We start from the raw sequence: 22,073 nt of genomic DNA, 5'->3' as shown, positions 1-22,073 counted from the left end.
GAGACATATATACATTTTCAATAAAAAAAAAATAAAAAATAAAAAATATGTTTACACCTGTGGAAATCTAATTGCTTTATTGAATTGTTTTAAAGATTTTAGGATTATAACCTTCACTAAATTCATTACTACAATGCCTTGAATAAGCATGCTATCATGATAAGAACACTGAACACCTGTGTTTAAGTCCTAGCTCTGAAATTTACTAACCCTAAGCCCAAGGCAAAACCACTTAATCTCTATTGGCTGTGGTTTCATTTGCCAAAAAAAAAAAAAATGGAATTGGACTATATGATCTCTAATGTCCCCTGAAAATCTAGATAGTCTTAGCCTCTCACTTCATCCTATCTGTGCCAATAAAATACAAGTTTTGGTAAGTCCTACCCAGCTGGAAATATTTTGTTTCTATTATCAGTCCAGCAACAGCCTGTACTTGGAAAATCAGCCAAGCTAAATTAAGAGAAGCCTATTACTAGAACATTAGATACAAGGTAATGAGTTATTTTGGCTAGGGCAACCATCTATTAAATCATAAAGAGGTTGCAATCTTCATTGGTGAAGAAGGTGGCTACACTGATGAAATTACATATCATTCTAAGTGTTGCAGAAAAAGCTCAGAGTTAAGTCCAAGCTAATATAATGAACAATAACAATGCTATCTAAATTAGTTAACTTATTCAGTGCCATACCAATCAAACTACCAAAGGAATATTTTATAGAGCTAGAAAAATAATAACAAAATTCATCTAAAGGAACAAAAGTCAATAAATCAATGGGGGGAAAATTAAGAGCAAAGAGGCATAACAGTACCAACTCAAACTACACTATGAAGATATAGCCATCAAAACAATTTGGAACTGGATAAGAAAGAGAGTGATTGATAAATTGAGTATATTGAGTATACAATATATAGAAGCAAATGAGCACAATTATCTAGGGTTTGATAAACTCAAAGATCACAGTTATTGGGCAAAAATTCACTATTTGATAAAAATTGTTGGGAAAACTGGAAAATAGTCTGGCAGGAATTAGGCACAGATCAACACCTCACACCATTTATCAAGATAAGCTCAAAATGGATATAAGATTTAGGCCTAAAGAGTGATAACATATGCAAATTAGTGGAGAATGGAAAAAATTACCTGTTAGATTTTGAATAGGGGAAGAGTTAATAACTAAATAAGGGATAGAGAGGTTCATGAGTGATAAATAGATAATTTTGACTACATAAAATTGCAATGTTTTTGCACCCATGAAGCTAAAATGAAAAGAAAAAAGCAGGAAATGAGGGGAAGGAAGGGTTCTTTGCAGGAAGTTTCTTTGATAAAGATCTTATTTCTCAAATATATAGGGAACTTGGTTAGATTTCTAAGAATAAAAGCCATTCCACAATTGATAAATGCTTAAAGGATATGGATAGGCTGTTTTCAGAGGAAGAAATCAAAGCCATCAATAATAATAATGTGGAAAAATGTTCTAGTCCACTAAAAATTAGACAAATGCAAAGCAAAACAACTCAGACATAACACTTTACACCCATCAGATTGGCTAAGATGACAAAAAAAGGAAAATGACAGATGTTCAAAGAGATGTGGGAAAATAAGTACATCTATACTCTTGGAAAAGCTGTGAATTCATCCAAACATTCTACAAAACTATTTGGAACTCTATTCAAAAAGCTATTCAACTGTGCATGCCCTTGGCCCAGTAATACCACTACTATATCTATACCCCAAGAAGATCAAAGAAAAAAAGAAAAAAGATTCATATGAAGAGAAAATATTTATAGCAGCTCTTTTTGTGGTGGCAAAGAATTGGAAATTGAGAGGATGCCCATCAATTGCAGAATAGCTGAACAAGTTAGGGTATATGAATGTAATGGAATATTTTTGTGGTATAAGAAATAATGTAGGGATATAGTTTTAGAAAGACCTGGGAAGACTTACATGAACTGAAACAAAGTGAAGTAAGTAGAACCAGGAAAACAATTTACAAAATAACAGCCATATTATAAAGATAATCAATTGTGAAAGTCTTAGTAATTCTGATCAATTCCAAAGCACTCATCATGAAAAAATATCCACCTGTAGATAGGGAACTGATGGATTCAGATGCAAATTAAAGCATTTTGCTCTCTCTCTTTTACTTTTTTTTTTAAAGATAGCTAATGCATACATTTTTGCATGACTATGTATTTGTAATGGACTTTGTATTTCTTGACTTCACAGTGTAGATGGGGATGAGAGGGGAGAGAATCTGGAATTGAAAATAAAATAAAATTTAATTTTTAAAAATTAAATATATAAACAAGCACTCAAGTAAGCAAGTGAAAATTCATTATGGCAGGTTCAGAAAATTTACAATTGGGCAGAAGCATAATCTCTACTTTTCTAGTTCAAATCCTACCTATTAGCATTCCCCTTATACATAAATACATACGCATTATATAAACATAGATATGGATTAAAGTCCCCTCCCTTCCGTCTTTTAGAAATATTAAGAAAACATTTTAAAATTATCCTAGTCTGAAGCTTCTGACCTAATCTGAAAAAGAAACATTATTAGTCTCTCTTTAACTGTCATTTCCAAAATAATGGCCTAGAAATGGTCAAGGGGCCCTTGACTGATTTTTCTTTTATAGGATTTGGGTAATGAACATAGTAACATAAAGAAGTATCCTCTTTGATTACTTCAGTTAATAGAAATATCTCTTGAGTTCACCTTTGACCAACTGGAAAGGAGAAATCCTTAAAGTCAAAGTGGGAATGAATGATTTTAGAAAAAATTATTCTACCAGGCTGTGTCTATTGTTCTGTTTGATAAAGCAAAACATTAATTGAACTTTACCTTGAGTTATGTAACTGTTTTATTTCATTGTGGAATTTTGTCTATTTCTGGAAATGCTATAACCATAACTCTGAGATGGATTGTGGAAGAGGTTTATAGAGTCATAGGGTGGCTCCGTCAATTTCTGGTCCTCTCAGCATAAATGCTCAGTTCTGAAGAACCAAGATCAATAAAGATTATTTCCAGAAGGCTTGTGCCTAAAAATATTAATTTATTTTTTAAAAAATCAGGGCTAGAAAAGGGACTTTAAAATCAGGTAATTCAGTCCTTTAATTTCATGAGAAAACTGAGGCCTGAAGAAGTGACTTCCCATAGTACATACTGAAGACTAGGACCCATAACTCCTGACTCCTACCACAATGCTCTTCTCATGACATTATTCAGTAACTCTCAAGTAAAAAAAATAATAATTTCTGTCATAAACATTCCCAAATTTACAAGGTATAATTCAAAAAATTTATACTACACTATAATTATCATCATCATCATCATCATTATCATATTATATGTAGAACTTTACCATCTACAAAATGCTTTATGCACATTAACTTATTTGACCCTCACAATAAATCTATGTTTTTACTTCCATTTTAAAAATGAAAAATCAGTCAGAGAAATTAAGCGACTTGACCAAAGTCAGTCATATAAAGTAGGTGACCCACTCTATAAAGAAATCTAGATTTTCTCATTCATGCCCACTGACTCCCCAAAGTCCAGTTAATTTTATTCAAGCATTAAGCTGTGTTTTCCAGGACAAGTGATAATTTAAGCAAATCTTTTTCAAGTAAATGAAGTGAAAGGACAGTAAGTTAATGGATATTCAAGTATTTAAATATTGGCAATTATAAGTCATTGTTTTCTAAGTCATCTGGGATGCAGTTTATTGCCTTTGCTTAACAATTCATATCACTGAGAAGACAAGCAATGTATTCTAAAACTGATTACAGGTTTGAAATGTCTAATCTATGAACTTCTCACTTCTGGGAAAACATATAGGAGAACACTTATGTTAGTATTCTCCACAGGTAGGCTAAAATGATCCAATTTGAAAACAAGAACCTTCAATTAAACAAAAGACTGAATTTTTCTGACTCTATTCCTATGTCCTAATCTGATTAGTACAGATTAGCCTAAACAAAATTGATAATAATAATATCATCATACACATTCTATATTTTGAAAAAGAAAAACAAAGGAAAGTATCTAAACAAAGGTAATGTGAAAGAGTGTTTCTTTAAGACAGATTACCCTACCCTGAAGTCAAAAACTCATCTTCCTGAATTTGAATCTGGCCTCAGGGGGCAGCTAGACAGCTCAGTGGATAGAGCACCGGCCCTGGGTTCAGGAGGACCTGAGTTCAAAACCGGCCTCAGACACATAACACTTACTAGCTGTGTGACCCTGGGCAAGTCACTTAACCCCATTGCCTAGCCAAAAAAAGTTAAAAAAAAAAAAGAATCTGGCCTTAGACATTGGATGAACCCGGGCAAGTCACTTAATCCTGTTTGCCTCAGTTTCCTTATCTGGAAAATGAAATGGAGAAGGAAATGGTAAACCACTCCAGTATCTTTGCCAAGAAAATCCCAAAGAGGGTCATGAAGAGTTGTACACGACTGACATGACTATGTTTACATGACAAGGATATTATTAATTTTGATATGCAAAGTGTACTAAATGTTTCATTTCCCCATGACAAACTAAAAGTTAATTTGTCTTCCAAGGTAAATAAAGTCTGTCATTCTTTATTTGACACTCTCAGTATGACTAATTCTTTACTATATAAGAAACTATTTGTCCTTTGGAAATTGTCTATTTTGATGATCACATTTCTTCCAGAGGGATGGCCCTCTTCTTCAAATCTACCCTTCTTTTCATTGAAAGAATCTGCAGATATTATGTGTTTTATATACAGATACACACACATATACATACATACATACACATATACACACACATATATATTCACATATGTGCTTATGTGCATATACATGGGAGGAAGAAAGAGAATGAATGGATAGCAATATATAGATAGATCAAAAAATTCATTAACTTTCTTTAAGTAATTGATCTGCTTCTATCTATCTATCCATCTGTCTATGTTATTCTGTTGATTCAGGAATAAATAAAAAAGAAGTGCAATATATGATCTCTACCCTAAAGTTGCATATGACCTATTTTGGGAAGGTAAAATGTATATGTGACAGTTTAATTAAATATGGCAATAAAATGACAAATATAAGGAATGGAGAATAATATAAAGATTCAGAGCAGGGAGAGCTTTCTTTGGGTTACAGTGGTCAGGGAGGACCTCACAAAGAAGATGGGACATCAGCTAGACCTTGAAGGAGGAGGAATATTTGATTAAGTAAAAGTGAAAGGAAAACATTTCAAATGGAGAGATGCGTTTGAGATAAGGGACAAGCATATTTTATTGATAATAAATAGAGCAACTTCTTTGGCATTGAGGGTTTATTCTGGTGAAGATACAGAATGAGATTTGAATGATATTTTGAGATCAGATTCTGAAGTAACCTAATTGTCATAACAAGAATCTGAACTTTATTCTACAAGTAATAGGAGACCATTTAAAATTTTCAGGCTGTGAAGCGACATGATAAAAGCAGTGTTTTAGTAACAGTCGTCTCAGAGTAGTGTAAGGAATGGATTTGATCATTTAAAGATTTTAAAAATGATAAATAAGAAGTTATAACAATACTGAAGGCAAGAAATGGAAAGGGAACAAACTAGGAAGGTGGCATGTGGAAGGGATGTAGATGTATCAATAAAAAGGAAAAATCAGAATGCCTTAGCAATTCATTGTGAATGGGAAACCAAGCAGTCAAAGGCAAAGATGACCCTGAGCCTGGGAAATGATATTCAAATATTCCTGTAATATCATCAATGTGGACATTAACTTTAACAATTCAGACTGCACACCGTTCATGCCTTCCCAGCCTATGCCCAATTCATCATACAAATTTTCCCACAGGGGAATCCACAGAACATGTTGAACACCTATCTCGTTTCCCTGTGAAATCATGAGGATAAAAATCTAACCCACAGGCTATTCATTGACTATTCCTTCTTTTTGCCATGTGGTCAACCTGCCTCCACTTTTTTTTCTCATTCAGTTTTAGATGTCTCCCTCTCACCACATGTCCTTAGTAATTATTTGTCTGTAATATATTTCAGCCTGCTTACGCCCACCATGCACCTGTCCATTGCCTTTTGGATAATCCTCAATTTCAATTCTGCAGTAACAGTGCTCCATGACTCAGAAATATAAGTCTGAAAGAATGATGGTAGAAAAGTTTCAGGAAGAAGCTTAGGGTTCAGTTTTGGGCCAAATTCATTGTCCATTTACAATATCTGTCCAAGATAAACATACTGATGAATAAGATCTCTAGGTGATCTGTTCAATTGTTTATAATAACCTGGAAAATAGGCTTTCTTCACTCATTTGGTTTTTCCTGTATGACTAGGTAGGCAAAACTATTTTAATGGCTACTGGTCACGTGCAGGAGCCTCTGTAATGTTTTAGAGCATGATACAATCAACACAACATCGTCCACAAAAAGAAGCAGCTAGAACTCATTACCTATAAATAATTCTTCTTTAATTTGGTTTCCATACCGGATTTCTTCTATGACAATGCCAAATACCATTACAGAGCATACATCTCCATGCTGTATACTTTGTTTGACATTAACAATCAGAAGGTCAATAAAAAAGTTATGTTTATTGTTATTTCCTTAAAAACAGTGTGTAAAATTTTGATGGGTACAAAAGCAATGCGTTCCTGAAAGAAAATCTTTAAGGTGGCATTCTGTTCTACCAAATCATTATTTTTGTAGCCACCAAAAAATAAGCTCACCGGGATATTTTATTGTCTACATCTTTCAGTCAATTGTATGATAATGAAGATGTGTACTATTGAAGAATAATGCTTAGAAAAGCCTTCCTTTTTCCTTCTGATGGTCTCATTACACATGCCCTTAATGCATGTGTAGATTATTCTCATGAAAATTTTATATTCATAAGATAATAGGCATATGAGTTGGGAATTTTTTATTTTGTCTTACCTTTTTTTTTGTAATAATAAGATCTAAGATCTTTTCCATGCCTTTAGCATCTTCCCCTCCTTCAGATAGTTTGAAAATTAATGCCTCAACTCTTTTAATATTATGCTGCCTCTAGAATGCATTTTCTCTGAGTATTCTTGTCATAATAACCTCCTTTTTACATTTTTCTTTAGTGCCATTTCCATTTCCTCTATAAGCAAACCTGGGAAAGTAATATTAAGAGTTCACATGGGGAGTATCCACTGTTCTATGATGGTGAGAGTTCATTATAAAAACCTTTCTAGATCTTTTCCATTTCTATGCATTTGGTGTCCTTCAAATTTCATCCTTAAATACCCTTAGTATTTCTTTACTTAGTTGTCCTCATGTAAGTATATCTAAACTAGCTTTATTTATTTATTTGCTTTTTAGACAATTGGGGTTAAGTGACTTGCCTAGGGTCACACAGCTAGTAAATGTTAAGTGTTTGGTCTGAGGTTGGATTTGAACTCACATCCTCCTGACTTTAGGGCTGGTGCTCTATCCATTGTGTCACCTACCTGCCCCTTAAACTGGCTTTAATATACCCTACTTCTCACAATAAATAATGCTGTGTATAATTTTTCAGCCATGCTATTTTGCAAGAATGAATGAACAAAGCATATAAGTGCTTACTATGTATGAAGCGCTGTGCTAAGGGATAGGGATCTGAATACCAAAGTAAAATGGTTCTTGTTCTCAAGATCACAAACTCAAGGAGTTTACCAACAGCTAAGTTTCTCTTTCTAATAGATCTAAAAGAGTTCCACCTCCAGGAGCCAAGATGGAGGAGTAAGAAGTAAGTCACTCTCACCATCCCTCATTAATCTCTGAAAACCCAGAAAATATCGCCCCAGGAAAAACCCTGAAATAGCTGAACCAGCATAAACAAGGAGTGCAGCAGTCCAGTAGCCCAGGAAGCTTGGGGGATTAACTGGAAAAACCCCTCTTGCCCTGGGGGAGGGGGAGCAGTACAGAAAGGCATACCAGGGGAAGATCCTGAACCCCAGGTGGTGGAAAAGGTAAGCACCAACACTAGGACCACCGTACCTCAGTATAGGCATTGGAACCAGTGGAAACCAGCTTGGAAAACCACCACATACCACAGCATTTGTACAACAGCCAGGTCTCCCAGTGCCTCAGCAAAACTCTGGGAAGCCCAGCTACAAGGGGAGAAAGCCCCAGGCAGAGAAGCATCCACAGCAGCGAAATATCCATATGAAAGGAGCCAAAGAAAGTGAAAGTAAGGAAAGGCTCAGGTGAGCAGGCAACCTCCAGGGGCCAGACTACCCAATCCTGCCCCTAGAGTTCCAGTGTTGCTGATTCCAGCCCAACACCAGGTAAGCTGCCAGAACCCTACAGCCTCCAACTGCCAGCATCGAAGGCCCCAGAACACAAAGCCAGTGACCAGGCCCTGGGCTCCTAACACAAGAAGCTTGGGTCAGTGCCCTCTGCTCCCCAGCAGGAGAGCTCAATCTTTTTAAAGGCCAGTAAATAAGCAAACACCATGAGCAAAAAGAAACGTTAGATTCTTATCGTGAGAACAGTGAACATCAAGGCAGAAATTCTGAAGAGGACAGCACTATCAACAAACCCAGATCTGGAACCTCAAAAGGGAATATGAACTAGTTTGAAACCTAAAAAGCCTTCTTGGAAGAGCTCAAAAAGGATTTTAAAAGTCAAATAAGAGAGGTAGAAAAAAAATTGGAAAGAAATCAGAGGCATGCAAGAAAGAGTCAATAGCTTGGAAAAGGAAGGACAAAAATTAACTGAAGAAAACAACTCCTTAAAAAGCAGAATTGGCCAAACAGAAAATGAGATACAAAAACTCACTGAGGGGAAGAATTCCTTAAAAAATAAAATGGGCCAGGGCAGCTAGGTGGCACAATGAATAGAGCACCGGCTTTGGAGTCAGGAGGAGTTGAGTTCAAATCTGACCTCAGACACATAACATTCACCAGCTATGTGACCCTGGGCAAGTTACTTAACCCCAATTGCCTCATCAAAAAAAAAATAACAATAATAATAATAATACTAAAATGGGCCAAATGGAAAAGGAGATACAAAATCTAATAACAGAAAACAATTTGTTAAAAATTAGAATTGGGTAAATGGAAGCTAATGACTCTATGAGAGAGTGAGAATCAGTCAAGCAGAAACAAAATAATAAAAAAAATAGATGAAAACATAAAATACCTCATTGGTAAAACAACTGACCTGGAAAATGGATCCAGGAGAGACAATTTAAAAATTATTGGTCTAACTGAAAATCACAATTAAATAAAGAGCCTGGGCAGCATCTTTCAGGAAATTATCAAGGAAAACTGCCCTGAGGTCCTAGAATCAAAGGGTAAAATGACCATAGAAAGAATTCACTAATCACCTCCTGAAAGAGATCTGAAATTGAAAATGCCAAGGAATATAGTAGCCAAATTGCAAAATTACCAGGTCAAAGAGAAGATACTGCAAGCTGCCTGAAAGGAACAGTTTAAATATCATGGAACCACAGTCAGAATTACACAGGACCTTGCAGTTTCTACATTAAAAGATCATAGGGAATGGAATACAATAATCCAAGGAGCTTGGATTACAACCAAGAATCAACTAACAAGCGAAAATGAACATAATCTTTCAGGGGAGGAGAAGGATATTCAATCAAATAGGGGACTTCCAAACCTTCCTGATAAAAAAGACCAGAGCTCAAAAGAAAACTTGTTCTTCAAATACAGTTCTCAAGAGAGACATAAAAAAGTAAACAGGACAGAAAAAAACAACAACATATTATTAATAAGCACAAACTCTTCACATCCCTTCAAGGGAAGACGACACTTGTAACTCTTGAGAACTGTATTGGTATTACACCATTTTAAAGGGGTATACATAGAGGGGGTGGGTATAAGTTGACTTTGATGTAATGACAAAAAAAATCTAATCAAGTGGGTTAAAAGGATCTAAGTAAATGGATTAATCTGATCTAACTAAGGGAATGTACTGGGAGAAAAGGAAAGGAGGAGGCAGACAAGGGTAAATTATGGTACAGAAAAAGGCACAAAAACCCATTACAGTAGAGGGAAAGAAAGGAGGGAAATGATCACTGTTCAAACCTTATTCTCATCAGATCTGGCTCAAGAAAGGAATAACATAACCAGGTAGGTATAGAAATTTAATTAGCTATAAAAATAAACCTACATAAATCATTTGCATTTCTATATATTGCCAACAAAGCACAACACCAAGAGATAGAAAGAGAAGATTATTTAAAGTTATTGTAGACATTATAAAGTATTTAGCGGTCTACATACCAAAACAAATATGTTTCACACAAATAAAGTCAGATCTAAATAATTGGAAAAACATCAGTTGCTCATGGGTAGGCCAAGCTAATATAATAAAAATGACAATTCTACATAAGCTATTACTTCTTCAGTACCATACCAATCCAACTACTAAAAAATTATTTTATAGAGCTGGAAAAAATATAATAACAAGATTTATTGGAATAACAAAAGGTCCAGAATATCAAGGGAAGTAATGAAAAGAAATGGAAGGGAAGATGTCCTAGCCATTCCAGATTTCAAATTGTATTATAAAGCAGCAATCATCAAAACTACTTGGTACTGGCTAAGAAATAGAGTGGTGGATCAGTGGAATAGGTTAGGTATGCAAGACACAGTAGTCAATGACTATAGTAATCTACTATTGGATAGACCCATAGACTTCAGCTTCTGGGATAAGGACTCACTATTTGAAAAAAACTGCTGGGAAAACTGGAAAAGAGTATGGCAGAAACTAGGCGTAGATCAAAATATTACATCATACACCAAAATAAAGTCAAGATGGGTTCATGATTTAGATATAAAGGCTGATACTATAAGCAAACTAGGAGAGCAAGTAATAATTTACCTATTACATTTATGGAGAACAGAAGAATCCATGACCAAATAGGAGATAGAGAACATTACAAAATGCAAAATAGATAATATTAATTACATTAAATTGAAAAGTTTTTGCACAAACAAAGCCAGCGCAACCAAGATTAGGAGGGAGTAGAAGAATCACAAAGAATTTTTACAACCAGTGTCTCTGATAAGGGCTTCATTTCTAAAATATATAGAGAACTACATCTAATTTATAAGAATATAAGTCATTCCCCAAATGATAAATGGTCAAAGGCTATGAACAGGCAGTTCTCTGATGAAGAAATTAAAGCTATCTATAGTCCTATGAAAAAATGCTCTAAATCACTGATTTGAAATTGATTAGATAAATGCAAATCAAAACAACTCGGAGGTACCATATCACACCTATCAGATTGACCAAAATGACAAAACAAGAAAATGATAAAAGTTGGAAAAGATGAGGGAAAATTGGAACACTAATGCATTGCTGATAGACTTGTAAAATGATCCAACCATTTTGGAGAGCAATTTGAAACTATGCCCAAAGGGCTATAAAAATGTACATATCCTTTGACCTAACAATACCACTGCTAGGGCTGTATCCCAAAGACATAATAAAAATGGGGGAAAGACCCACATGTACAAAAATACTTATAGCAGCTCTTTTTGTGGTAGCAAAGAATTGGAAATTGAGGGGATGCCCAACAATTGGGGAATGGCTGAACAAGTTGTGGTATATGAATGTAATGGAATACTACTATGCTATATGTAATGATGAGCACACAGACTTCAGAAAAACCTGAAAGACTTGAATGGACCGATGCTGAGCAAAGCTAGCAGAACCAGGAGACCATTGTACACAGTAACAGCCACATTGTGCAATGACTAACTTTGATAGACTTAGCCCTTCTCAGCAAGTCACAGACATCTCCAAAGGTCTCATGACAGAAAATGCTATCCATATCCAAAGAAAGAACTATGGAGCTTGAATGCAAATAGAAGCATACTATTTGCTATTTTTTTGCCTTCTGTTTTGTTTTGTTTCCTTTTTCTGGTGGTTCCTCCTATTGGTTCTAATTCTTCCTTACAACATGACTAATGTGAAATATGTTTAATGGGAATGTATATGTATAGCCTATATCAGATTGGGTGCCATCTTGGGGAGGGAGGGGTGTAGTAAGGGGGAGAAAAACTTAAACCTCAAAACGTTATGGAAGTGATTGTTGATAAATCAAAATAAATTAATAAAAAAAAAACAAAATAAAAATAAAAGATCTAGAAACTGATTTGTAGTACCCTAGCCATTTTCCTCTACTTTGCCACTATAGATAGGGTATAGGCCCAAGCTGAGACTTTTGCCTTTTGACCCAAAAAGAATTTGGGTCCCATTTGTCTATGGGTCCCAGAAAACCCTTAAACATTCTTTGACCTCACTCTGGTCTCAAATGTTTGCCTGAGGCTATGTTCCACTCAACTGGCTTTTCCTTATCTCTTCTTATTCTGATGGACAGGCTCTCCCTATCTCTCTTTGAAGGAGCCTAGTCTTGGATCCCACCTTTGATCTTATCAACCTTCCACCTTCTTTTGTTCCATTGTCTATTCAACCTCCTAGACATTCCCATAAGAATTCTCCCTAAACTCACCCCACTTTCAGGATCTTTCTCCCAGCCCCCCATCCAAAAACCCAAAATTAGGTATATATAAGATACATCCTGACCCCCATTTAAACACTGACATTTCCTTACGTCCACCAGTCCTTACAGGTGTCACTAACATTCAGATTCCTTAAGAGTCTGAACTGCATGGTCCATCCTTAATAAAACTTTGTCTCTGGCTGAAAAAAAAGATTTAGGTCAAATTCAATCAGGCAGGACCCACTTGTCATGTCTAGATCCCAGCCCACCAAGAATCTACACCTCCTCACTATTATTGTAGAAACAGAAGGGGCCATGCAAGAGTGATGGCCATGACATATTTTCTTTCTTTTGCTGGTTGCCATATCAGAAGTTATATCTATGGGTAATGAACCTCTCCATTTCTTAGGTAATTTAGTCCTCAAAAAGTCTGCTGTTGAAACCATACCTGTAGCCTTTCCAGAATGAAAGAACCTTCAAGTGCTTCTATTGATATAACCTTTAGGAATCCAGGACCACTGGCAGGTCATGATTACCAGAGTATGGTTTTGGGGAGGAGAATGGTACTTAAAAGAAATATGGAAGTTATGATAAGGGGATGATAAGAGGAAGAAATGATGAGTTTGTTTTTTGGCATGTAGAGCATAGGACAAAAGTTGTCTATCCACGTAAAATGCATAAGAAGAACCTAATTGATTTTTGATAGAGAATCCAAGAATAAAGCTATGGATTTAATTGTACACAGGAATGAAACCTAAAGCCCTGAACATACAATAATGGTATTTACAAAGTACAAAGATGGTTTATCTCCTGGAAAAAGGGATCATTATTTATGCTTGTACATGTATAGTTCACCTCCTAGTCAATATATTTGCTAACTATGTGAAATCCTTTCTCTGATTGCAGCACACCATGTTAAATCTCTGCTGCTGCTTCTTTTCATTACTCAGTAACTATGCTGAACTGCTTTATGGTAGATTCTCAGAATATCTTTACAGACTTAAGACTAATGAGCTGTTTAGGGGTTACATACTTGGCCTAGACTTACTGTTAATTATTTCATTTGTTTTATGAAGTACAGGTCTTTCAAAGGCCAGTAGCTGTACACTGGGGGCGTAATGAAACTAGACATTTAGAACACTTAATGTTATGGAGTTTAAAAGCACTCTGAAGACCTTCAAATAGAAAGTTGATGCCACTGACACAGCAAGTGATTTGAGTTTATATTTGTTTTTTAATCCCTCCATAACAAGTAATGAATTCCCAATGCTTGTTTGGGCCCTAAGAACTTTTATTGTGCTGGGACCTAAGCGTGCTAAACCACCATCCTCTACCTCTTCTAGACAAATGTCTTGTTGAAGGAAGTTAAATGATTCCTGTACAAAAAAGTTTCTTCCTCCCTAGCTCCCTCTAGTTCTCAAGCATACTATTATGAGATCACATTATTGAAGACTAGAAGGATTCTTGGAAATCATCTTACCCAATCCCCTCATTTTACAGATAAAGAAACTTAAGACCCAGAGAGATAAAGTTCAAGGTTGTAAAGGTTTCAAAGAGCAGAAGCATGATTCAGATTCTAAATTCCAAACGAAGGGTTCTTTCCATAACATCACACCAAATGCTACATAGAATCATTCATTTTGCCTTCCTTTTTTCCTTACTCCTCTGGAGTTCTACACTGCAACAATAAAAATATTGTCTTCTACATATGGGTCAGTAAAGTGTGTGTGTGTGTGTGTGTGTGTGTGTGTGTGTGTGTGTGTGTGTGTGTGCTGGTGCTGATAGTTTTAAAAGCAAGACTAAGTCAGCCTAATATGTATCAAATTAATAATTAACAATGTTCTCTAAGCAGATACAAATTGAAAAACAACATGCCAGGCACTAGAAAAATAAGATAACAAATGTTGCAGCCCTTTTCCACAAGAAGCTTACATTCTGCTCCAGAGAATGTATGTACATAGAAGACAGGATGAAATGGAGGCAGGGATTGGATTTCAAGGGTGAAGAAGAAGGAATGTGTAGGAGGAAATGGCTAGTAAGTAGTAGTGAGTTAAGGGGCTAAGTCAATAAATGGAAAGAAAATGTTAAATAAAAATGATGACAGTTTTATTTGCGGTTTGTTTTGTTTTGCTTCTCTGCAGCCTTCCTTGCTGCTACTAGAATGATCTGACTTACTGGATCTTACAACAAGCTTTCTACGGACACATTTTCCTCTCCTCTGGTCTTTCATGAAACAGATATTGGATATTGTTTATAATATTCCAGCATTCTCTTCCACAACATTTTCTAAGTGTGTTTATGTCATAAGCTAGTATTGTTGTTATTCATCCTTTATTCTTGAAGGGGACCAATGACATCATGAAAGTGATGTCTTCAATTGTGCATGGACTGGATTTAAGTGAGGCAGAAGTGTGCAAAGTCATCAGCTTCACTCTCTTCTCCTCCAGAGTCATTTAAGGCCTGTAGCAAGACGAAGGTCAAGAAGACTGGTGATGGCCCAGGATGCTGTGGGTGACCTTGGTCTTTCTAAATTAAAAAGTCTTTCCAGGTCTCAGTTTGTATGAAGTCACACCCATTCAATAATTAAGAGCTAGGTAAGAATTGAGACAAAAGACAGCCCAATTTACCATCACAAAGATATCAGTCTGGCAGGGGAAGACCCTGTTTGGTTTTGGCCAGAACAGAAAACAATTGCTCTTCTCAACAATGAACCAAGAGGCTTTGATTGGGGCTATTATCAGCCATTCAAAGAAAGCCAGAGTGATTTGGGTTTACAGACTTAGTCAAGTAGCTTAATTTAAAACACAATGGGCCTTTTTAAAGCCTGTTTTTCCAGAGCAATATTTGAAGAAATCAAAAGTGAAGACTGAGCAGAATCCATTACAGGGACTACACATGAGGCCTTTCTAACTTCATATAACTTATTGGAATTTGTGATTCTCCTGACAAAACCCTTGAAAATCCTAAGGGGTCACCTCCATGTCATGTTGAGGCATAAGTAGGATGTTTTTGGAGGTGATAAGCAAGACCTATTATCTGGACAAAACCAAGTTCTAGTGACTTTACTCTATTCCCATAAATATAAAATACTTGGAAAGACAAATGTTCAGACTTTCAAAATAAACATGTAGTCACATAGTCTTGGCCTCATGTAAAAGAATACTCTAAGTATCAGCTAACCAGCTAAGTGGTACAATGCAGACATAATCTAAGTTAAGAACTCACTTCTAGAGGTAGAAAGTAACACAGCTTTAGACCAATATACAAATTGGTAAAGAAGATAAAAGACTCACATGTATACTGATTCATTACATGATACCTTGTTCAGCAGGAACATAATAAATGTTAGTTCTTAATGAGGTGAAAAAAGTGATACTAAAGGGCTTTATAAATATGTGTGCAAATACCCATGATAAGTCTCTTCTCATTTTAAACAAAGGCATTGTGGCACATGGTTCTATTTAGACTGGAAATTTATTAATAACTCCATGGTTGTAAGCAGGCCATTTGTTTGATATGACACCAAAGTAGGCTTTTATTGGCATCTTTACATTATTAGCTCACCTTTGGTTCTGTGCTACAGGAATTTAACATTTTTTACAATGGATTTGTAAGTAAAAGGACTATAAAATTAAGTCATTATTTTAATCTATATCCTGTGGCTTTCATATTACTTGAGTAACTTTTATCTCATCCATGCAGCAAGACTACAGGCTAACAAATGAACTAATGCACAGTTATATGATACCAAGTTGACTAATCCAATAAAATCATCTCTTTAAATGTTTTATTTTTAAATAGGAAAAAAAATCTTTCCCTTGGTAAATGTCAAACCTTTGCACACATATCACTAGTTTAACACTACAGCTTTCCAGTACACTTGTGAATAAAAAATATCTTAACCCATTCAATGAATCATAATTTTTCCCAGGCTGTACAACCTAATGATCCATTAAGACAAAAAAAAATTGGTCTTTTATTTCTGTTTCTCCTAAGTTTAAGAAGCATCTATTATAATTAGAGACCAAATAAAGGTGTGTAACTAAGCAACTTTAAATGTAATAAAGAAAAACAAGGCTACCACATAGCCTAATATCTCCTAAAATAATTAGTGACAGTAGCATTTTCAAATACTACCATTACACACTTGCATTTCCTTCCATTTTTAAAGGCTAAAACCAGAAACATTTTTCTCAACAGGTTCAGAAATGTGTTAGTCATCAGAGGCAACCCAGTCTAAGGCAGGGACCATTATGACTTGGTATAGAAAACTATTGCAGGAGGGATATGGAGTGAGGCATGTATAATACACAAGTGGAGAGGTACAGGGATAGGTCCATATGGTCCCTATACTGGCTTTGAAAATTATACTTGATTCCTATTCACCAGAATGTCATACATATGGAAAGAAAAGGGGGGAAAAGAGCTTTTTCCATTATGAATTTTATCTCAGTGGAACCTCCCAATGACACAGATATTTAACTTTTAGGCTAAGCTCATATCATTTCATGATTCTTTCAGAAATGTTTATCTCTGAGCATTTTCTTTAAATGAGACTACAAAATATCTGTATGTGAAGTGCATTCTCAACCTTCTTTTTAGCTCTACATGAAGAAACTTTAGTTGGCATTAGTCAAATACCCTGGTTGGGGATGAGGAGGCAGGGACAGAGAAGGGTAAGTAAGAACTCCTTGAAATAATGCTTAACTAATCACAAAGCAAGTATTTTACAACGAATGAGTGAACCACTAATCAGATCAAAGGAAACAAAGCTGTCAGGGGAGGATAAAAGGGTAAAGAGAAATAAGGTAATTACTCTTTTATTGTTAGAGAAAGTCCTATAAAACATAGTTCAATTTTTTAAAAATGCCACTTATAAGTAAATACAAAAACTCATTAAATTAGTAGTTAGAGCTAAAGACAAGTGGCAGTGAAGACTCACTTTACAAGAGTGTAACATAAAGAACAAGAAAGGGAGCAAGTGGACATTCTACTGGAGAGTGGACATTAGAGTTACAAGAATTATTTTTGTTAAATTTTTGAAGAATTTTGGAGCCAGTCAAAAGTAGTTATTTATCTGAAATTGAGCTAGAGTACATTATTCTCATCAAAGCTTAATAAGTATACTTAATAGGTAAGCCATGGTATCAGAAACAATTAGCCATATTTCAAATCTTTAATTTATTTCAACTTTAAACCAACTTACATTCTGCTGCTTGGAATAATCTTGTGCCCATCTCTAAACCAAGTCACTTGTGGTCTGGGATAGCTTATGATATGAGGCAAGTTTAGAACTGCAGCCTGTCCTTGATATACAGCTTTCCTCTGGTCTGCATCCATGAAATTTCCCATATCTGCATGAGGAAAAAATTACACCTTTAGAATTCAGAAATTTGTAGGTGGTCAGAGAAGAAAATAATTATATTTTATGGCAAAATCATTGGCAATTATGCAATATGACTGCCCAGTACTGATAATTAATGCAGATTTCAGTTGTGAAGTGAAGTATGAGGCAAAGCCAAGTGTCTCCTATGCACTCAAGAAATACTAATCAGCAGAACTGCATAGTCTTTGTCTTACTAGAATGATAAAATGAAATATTTTCAAGCCATAAACACACCACTGATAACATTCAAATGAATTTGAGAAATGTCATTGCCTCCAGTCAAAGATACAAGAGAGACTTTTGAACTTAAAACTATAAAATATATTTATACATTTTATCTTTTTATTTAGATGAGTTCCTGGCATCCAAATCTTTACAACCATTGTTCCTTTAAAGTAATATTTAATATGAGCTATTATTATTACCATTACTATTTTAATAAATCAATCTTAAGTGAGGAAATTATCCGTTTTCATGCCAAATACTGGTAAAAAGATAAAACAACTTTAGACTGACACATGTTGCTTCAATTTAGTCATAGTTCCAATGTATGCATACTGCTTTGGTCAAACCATATCTAGAGTAGTGTTTAAAGTTTGGGGACCACATTTAAGAAAGACAAACTGGAGAACATTCAGAGGAAAGAAATCATAATAACGACAGGACATCAAACCACATCACGTTTTGTTCAATCTGATTCAATCCAATGAATAGTTATTAAGTGGCTACAAGATACAACAGATACAAGGTATGGTGCTCAGGGGTGGGGACACAAAACCAAAAGATCTCTGACCTCAAGGGTCTTTTATTCTATTAGAGGAGGCTCCAGGCATTATCTCAGGCTGTCAGTGCACTTTCTCTTCTTCTTTACCTCCTGCTTTCCCAGCCTTCCTTCAAGACCCAAGTAAAATCACACCTTCTACAGGAAATATTTCCCAATCCCTCTCAATTCTAGTGCCTCCTTTCAATTAATTATTTCCAGTTCAGCTTGTATATAATTTGTTTGTATGTATGTATCTGTTTGTGTGTTGTCTTACCCATTAGATTGTGAGCTCCTAAAGGGTAAGGACTTTCTTTTGACTCTTGTCTCTCCAAAACTGAGCACAGTGCTCAGCTCATAATAGGTATTTAATAAATGCTTATTGACTGAATGGGTTACTATTTAAAATTCAAATCACATGATTATCTATCTGTCTCTAGAAGGAATTGGAGGTACTGTATTTATCTTGGACAAGATAAGACAGGGAGGGCATTAAAGCTGACTTATTTTGACTGAACTTAAGGATCAAAACTTGAAATAATAGGTATAAGTTTCAGAGAAGATGATTTACACTGGATATAAAAACAACAATTAAAGCAATCAAAAAATGGAATGAACTTTCTTGGAAGGAAATGGCCTTCCCTTCACTAGAGGTCTCAAAGAAAGGCTAGATGCCCACTTGTAGAATATCCACTACAACATTCCCAATGTCAGATGACATCAGTGGAACAAGCTAGTCTCAGACGGCTTCTTACTTTAAGATTCTGTGCATAATCTCATTCCTAATCCTTTTCTTTAACTTCTAGAACTTTATTAAACATCACTCTTTCGGGTATTTCTCTTTTTGTCTTTACCCTCTCCTAATTAACATAAATTAGCAATAATTATATGCTGTTCCAATCTACCACTTTGTTGGGGGAAAAATATCAAGTAGCTAGGGTCACAGGAGAAACACACAGGACTAAGAGAATGCAATGCATTAATTTCTTCATGTATTTATGAAATGTGAAGTATTTTTTCACTTTGATCATTTAAAGTTCACTTATGTTGTGTGATGCTATATATATAATGTATACATGTGTGTATATATGTGTGTGTGTGTATGTGTGTGTGTGTGTGTGTGTGTGTGTGTGTGTGTGTGTGCCCATAACATATACATTTTAGAATTAGGCAACAGATTTCAATTAGCTAAAGTTTTTTTGATTAAGAAAAAAAAATTCACCATGATCAGAAGCTTTAAAAAAACTCAATAAAGATTTTTTTTAAAGTTTTTAACTTTTATATACATTTACTACAATGCTTTACATATATTGGGCACTTAATCAATACTTGTTGAATTGAAATGAATTGACAAAAAAGCCTTTTCAAATGCTTATCTCAAACTACAGTAAAATCTGGAAGCAAAGGCAAAGACTGGAAGATAAAGAACCAAGTGAAAATATAATGGCTAGAGATCAAAGAGTAAAAAGTGATATAAATAATTAAGCAAGAGAAAGACCAAAGTATAATTTTACAAAATAGGATTTCATACATACTAATGAATTTTTAGCCACTTAACTTGTTCAGATGTGTTTAGGGGTATTTAACTGCCTTTTTGTTTATAATTACATTTTTCAATTACTTAACTACTCATTAACAACAGTTGAGTGACTCAAATGACCTTCATAATTCAGAAAATGTTAAGCTTTCTTTGTGATTATGAAATTAAACAACATTTTTGAATCAGCACCTGATTCAATGGTTTGTAATCATAGTAGCTTGTTGGGTTTTTTTCCCTTTTCAAAGCCAATTGGTTTGGGGTTTTTTTTTTTGGTTTTGGGGGGTTTTTTTGGTTTTGTTTTTTTTTTTCGGAGCAGGGAGGAAAAAGATTTGGAAATGGGAAAAACTAGTATTTATTTTACATTAGTAGCAATGAAAATCACAAAACTCAGATCTGGAGTTCAAATATCTGATAGGCGATAAAATAACATCATTGATTGCAATATGAGTCTATTTGATAAGGTCCTTTATAATTCAAGAATCAAGAAAGTATCATAATGATTTTCATTTTATTTTCTTCCATTTTGATTTTAATTTTTTTATAATAATAACAGCAGACATTTATATTGCACTTACTATGTTCAGGCACTGTGTTAAGTGCTTTATATGTATTACTCCATTTTATCCTCACAACAAATGCTAGAAGGTAGGTGCTATTATTGACCCCATCATACAGATGAGGAAACTGAGCCAAATAGAGGTTATAAATAAATTAGTAGAACAAGTGAAAGAAATCAGTCTATTTAAACAATTTCTACACATATTCTTATTAGAAAAAGTGTTTTAAATTTTTATATAGTACAACATTCTTTAATCCTATTCTAAGTACATTACAAATAAAGCCCTATGTATTTTGATTCCTGATGTAGCAATTCCTCAGAAAATTTATTTTCTTCCAAATGGACTTACCTAATAAAGATTTAGCTGATTTTCTGCCACATTAATACAATTTATACCATGACTTGTAATAGCCAGGGTTTTATAGGACCATAGATTCAGAGTTGGAAGGGAGCTCACAGATTATCTGCTGAAAATCCCTTGAAGTGGAGAGGAGGAAAACGAGGCTCAGAAAGGTTCAGTGACATGCCCCGGGGCATATAAGAATTGAGGAGCAGAGATGGAATTTGTAGCTACATCCTTTAACTCTTAACTAACTAAAAAATCAGTGCTTTTCTCACTGTGGAACAAAGCTCAGGGGCTTGTAATGTCAGAGCTCCAAATATTACTTGGGGATCATCTATTCCAAAACCTTAATTGAACAAACAAGTAAACTGAGACCCAAAGAAAGGAAGAAACTTGCCCAAGTCACACACTGAGATAAGAAAAAACTCTCAATGTTCAGGCTTGAATTGTTCTTATACAGTCCAAAATCAAGTAACTAAAGATTCAGTTTAATGTAATGATTTTAGGTTGGTGTTATTCTAGCAAAATATATTTAAATCTTTTCTAAATTTTTTCTTTCAAGGGAAAGATAAGAAATGTTATCTAGTAATATGAGAATGAATGCATCTTATTAATACCACACTCTAACCAACTAAGTTGATCACTGGTTGAAACAGTTAATCTAAATTACTTCTACTTAAATGTTTATTTTGAAGTAAAAAAAATTGTCATCAAAGTGCTTTAATTGCATGAATCAATGATAAAAATCTCAATTTATGAAATTAGTAAAAATTAGTTTTGATTTGTTTTAAATAGCCCATTTACTTATGTCAGTTAACACTTGAGGACCTTTGAAATGTACACGTACATGCAACTTGAACTTCAGATTTTCTTTGCAAGAGTGCTCCCATCCGGTTGCGTACCACACATTGGTAAAACCCAGCATCACTCCTCTCTAAAGATGGAATAATGTACCTATGGAATACACAAAAATACACAAAAGTTAATATCAAACAGAGTGATGAC

At 34.8% G+C, this 22,073-nt stretch overlaps 1 protein-coding gene across 1 annotated transcript in view; it reads right to left on the bottom strand.

The window, feature by feature from the left end:
* Window positions 1-22,073, bottom strand: part of SDK1 (sidekick cell adhesion molecule 1) — a 1,163,851-nt gene that overhangs the window by 718,072 nt on the left and 423,706 nt on the right. Inside the window, 2 exon segments of the mRNA XM_078152930.1 lie at window positions 17,687-17,834; window positions 21,916-22,022. Coding sequence (XP_078009056.1) covers window positions 17,687-17,834; window positions 21,916-22,022 — 255 coding nt within the window.

The sequence above is a fragment of the Phascolarctos cinereus genome, unplaced genomic scaffold (assembly GCF_003287225.1).
Source record: "Phascolarctos cinereus isolate Bilbo 61053 unplaced genomic scaffold, phaCin_HiC Scaffold_4;HRSCAF=312, whole genome shotgun sequence".
NCBI classification, from domain to species: Eukaryota; Metazoa; Chordata; class Mammalia; order Diprotodontia; family Phascolarctidae; genus Phascolarctos; species Phascolarctos cinereus.
The sequence above is the reverse complement of the archived record's forward strand: the minus strand, read 5'-3'. Positions and strand labels throughout refer to the sequence as shown.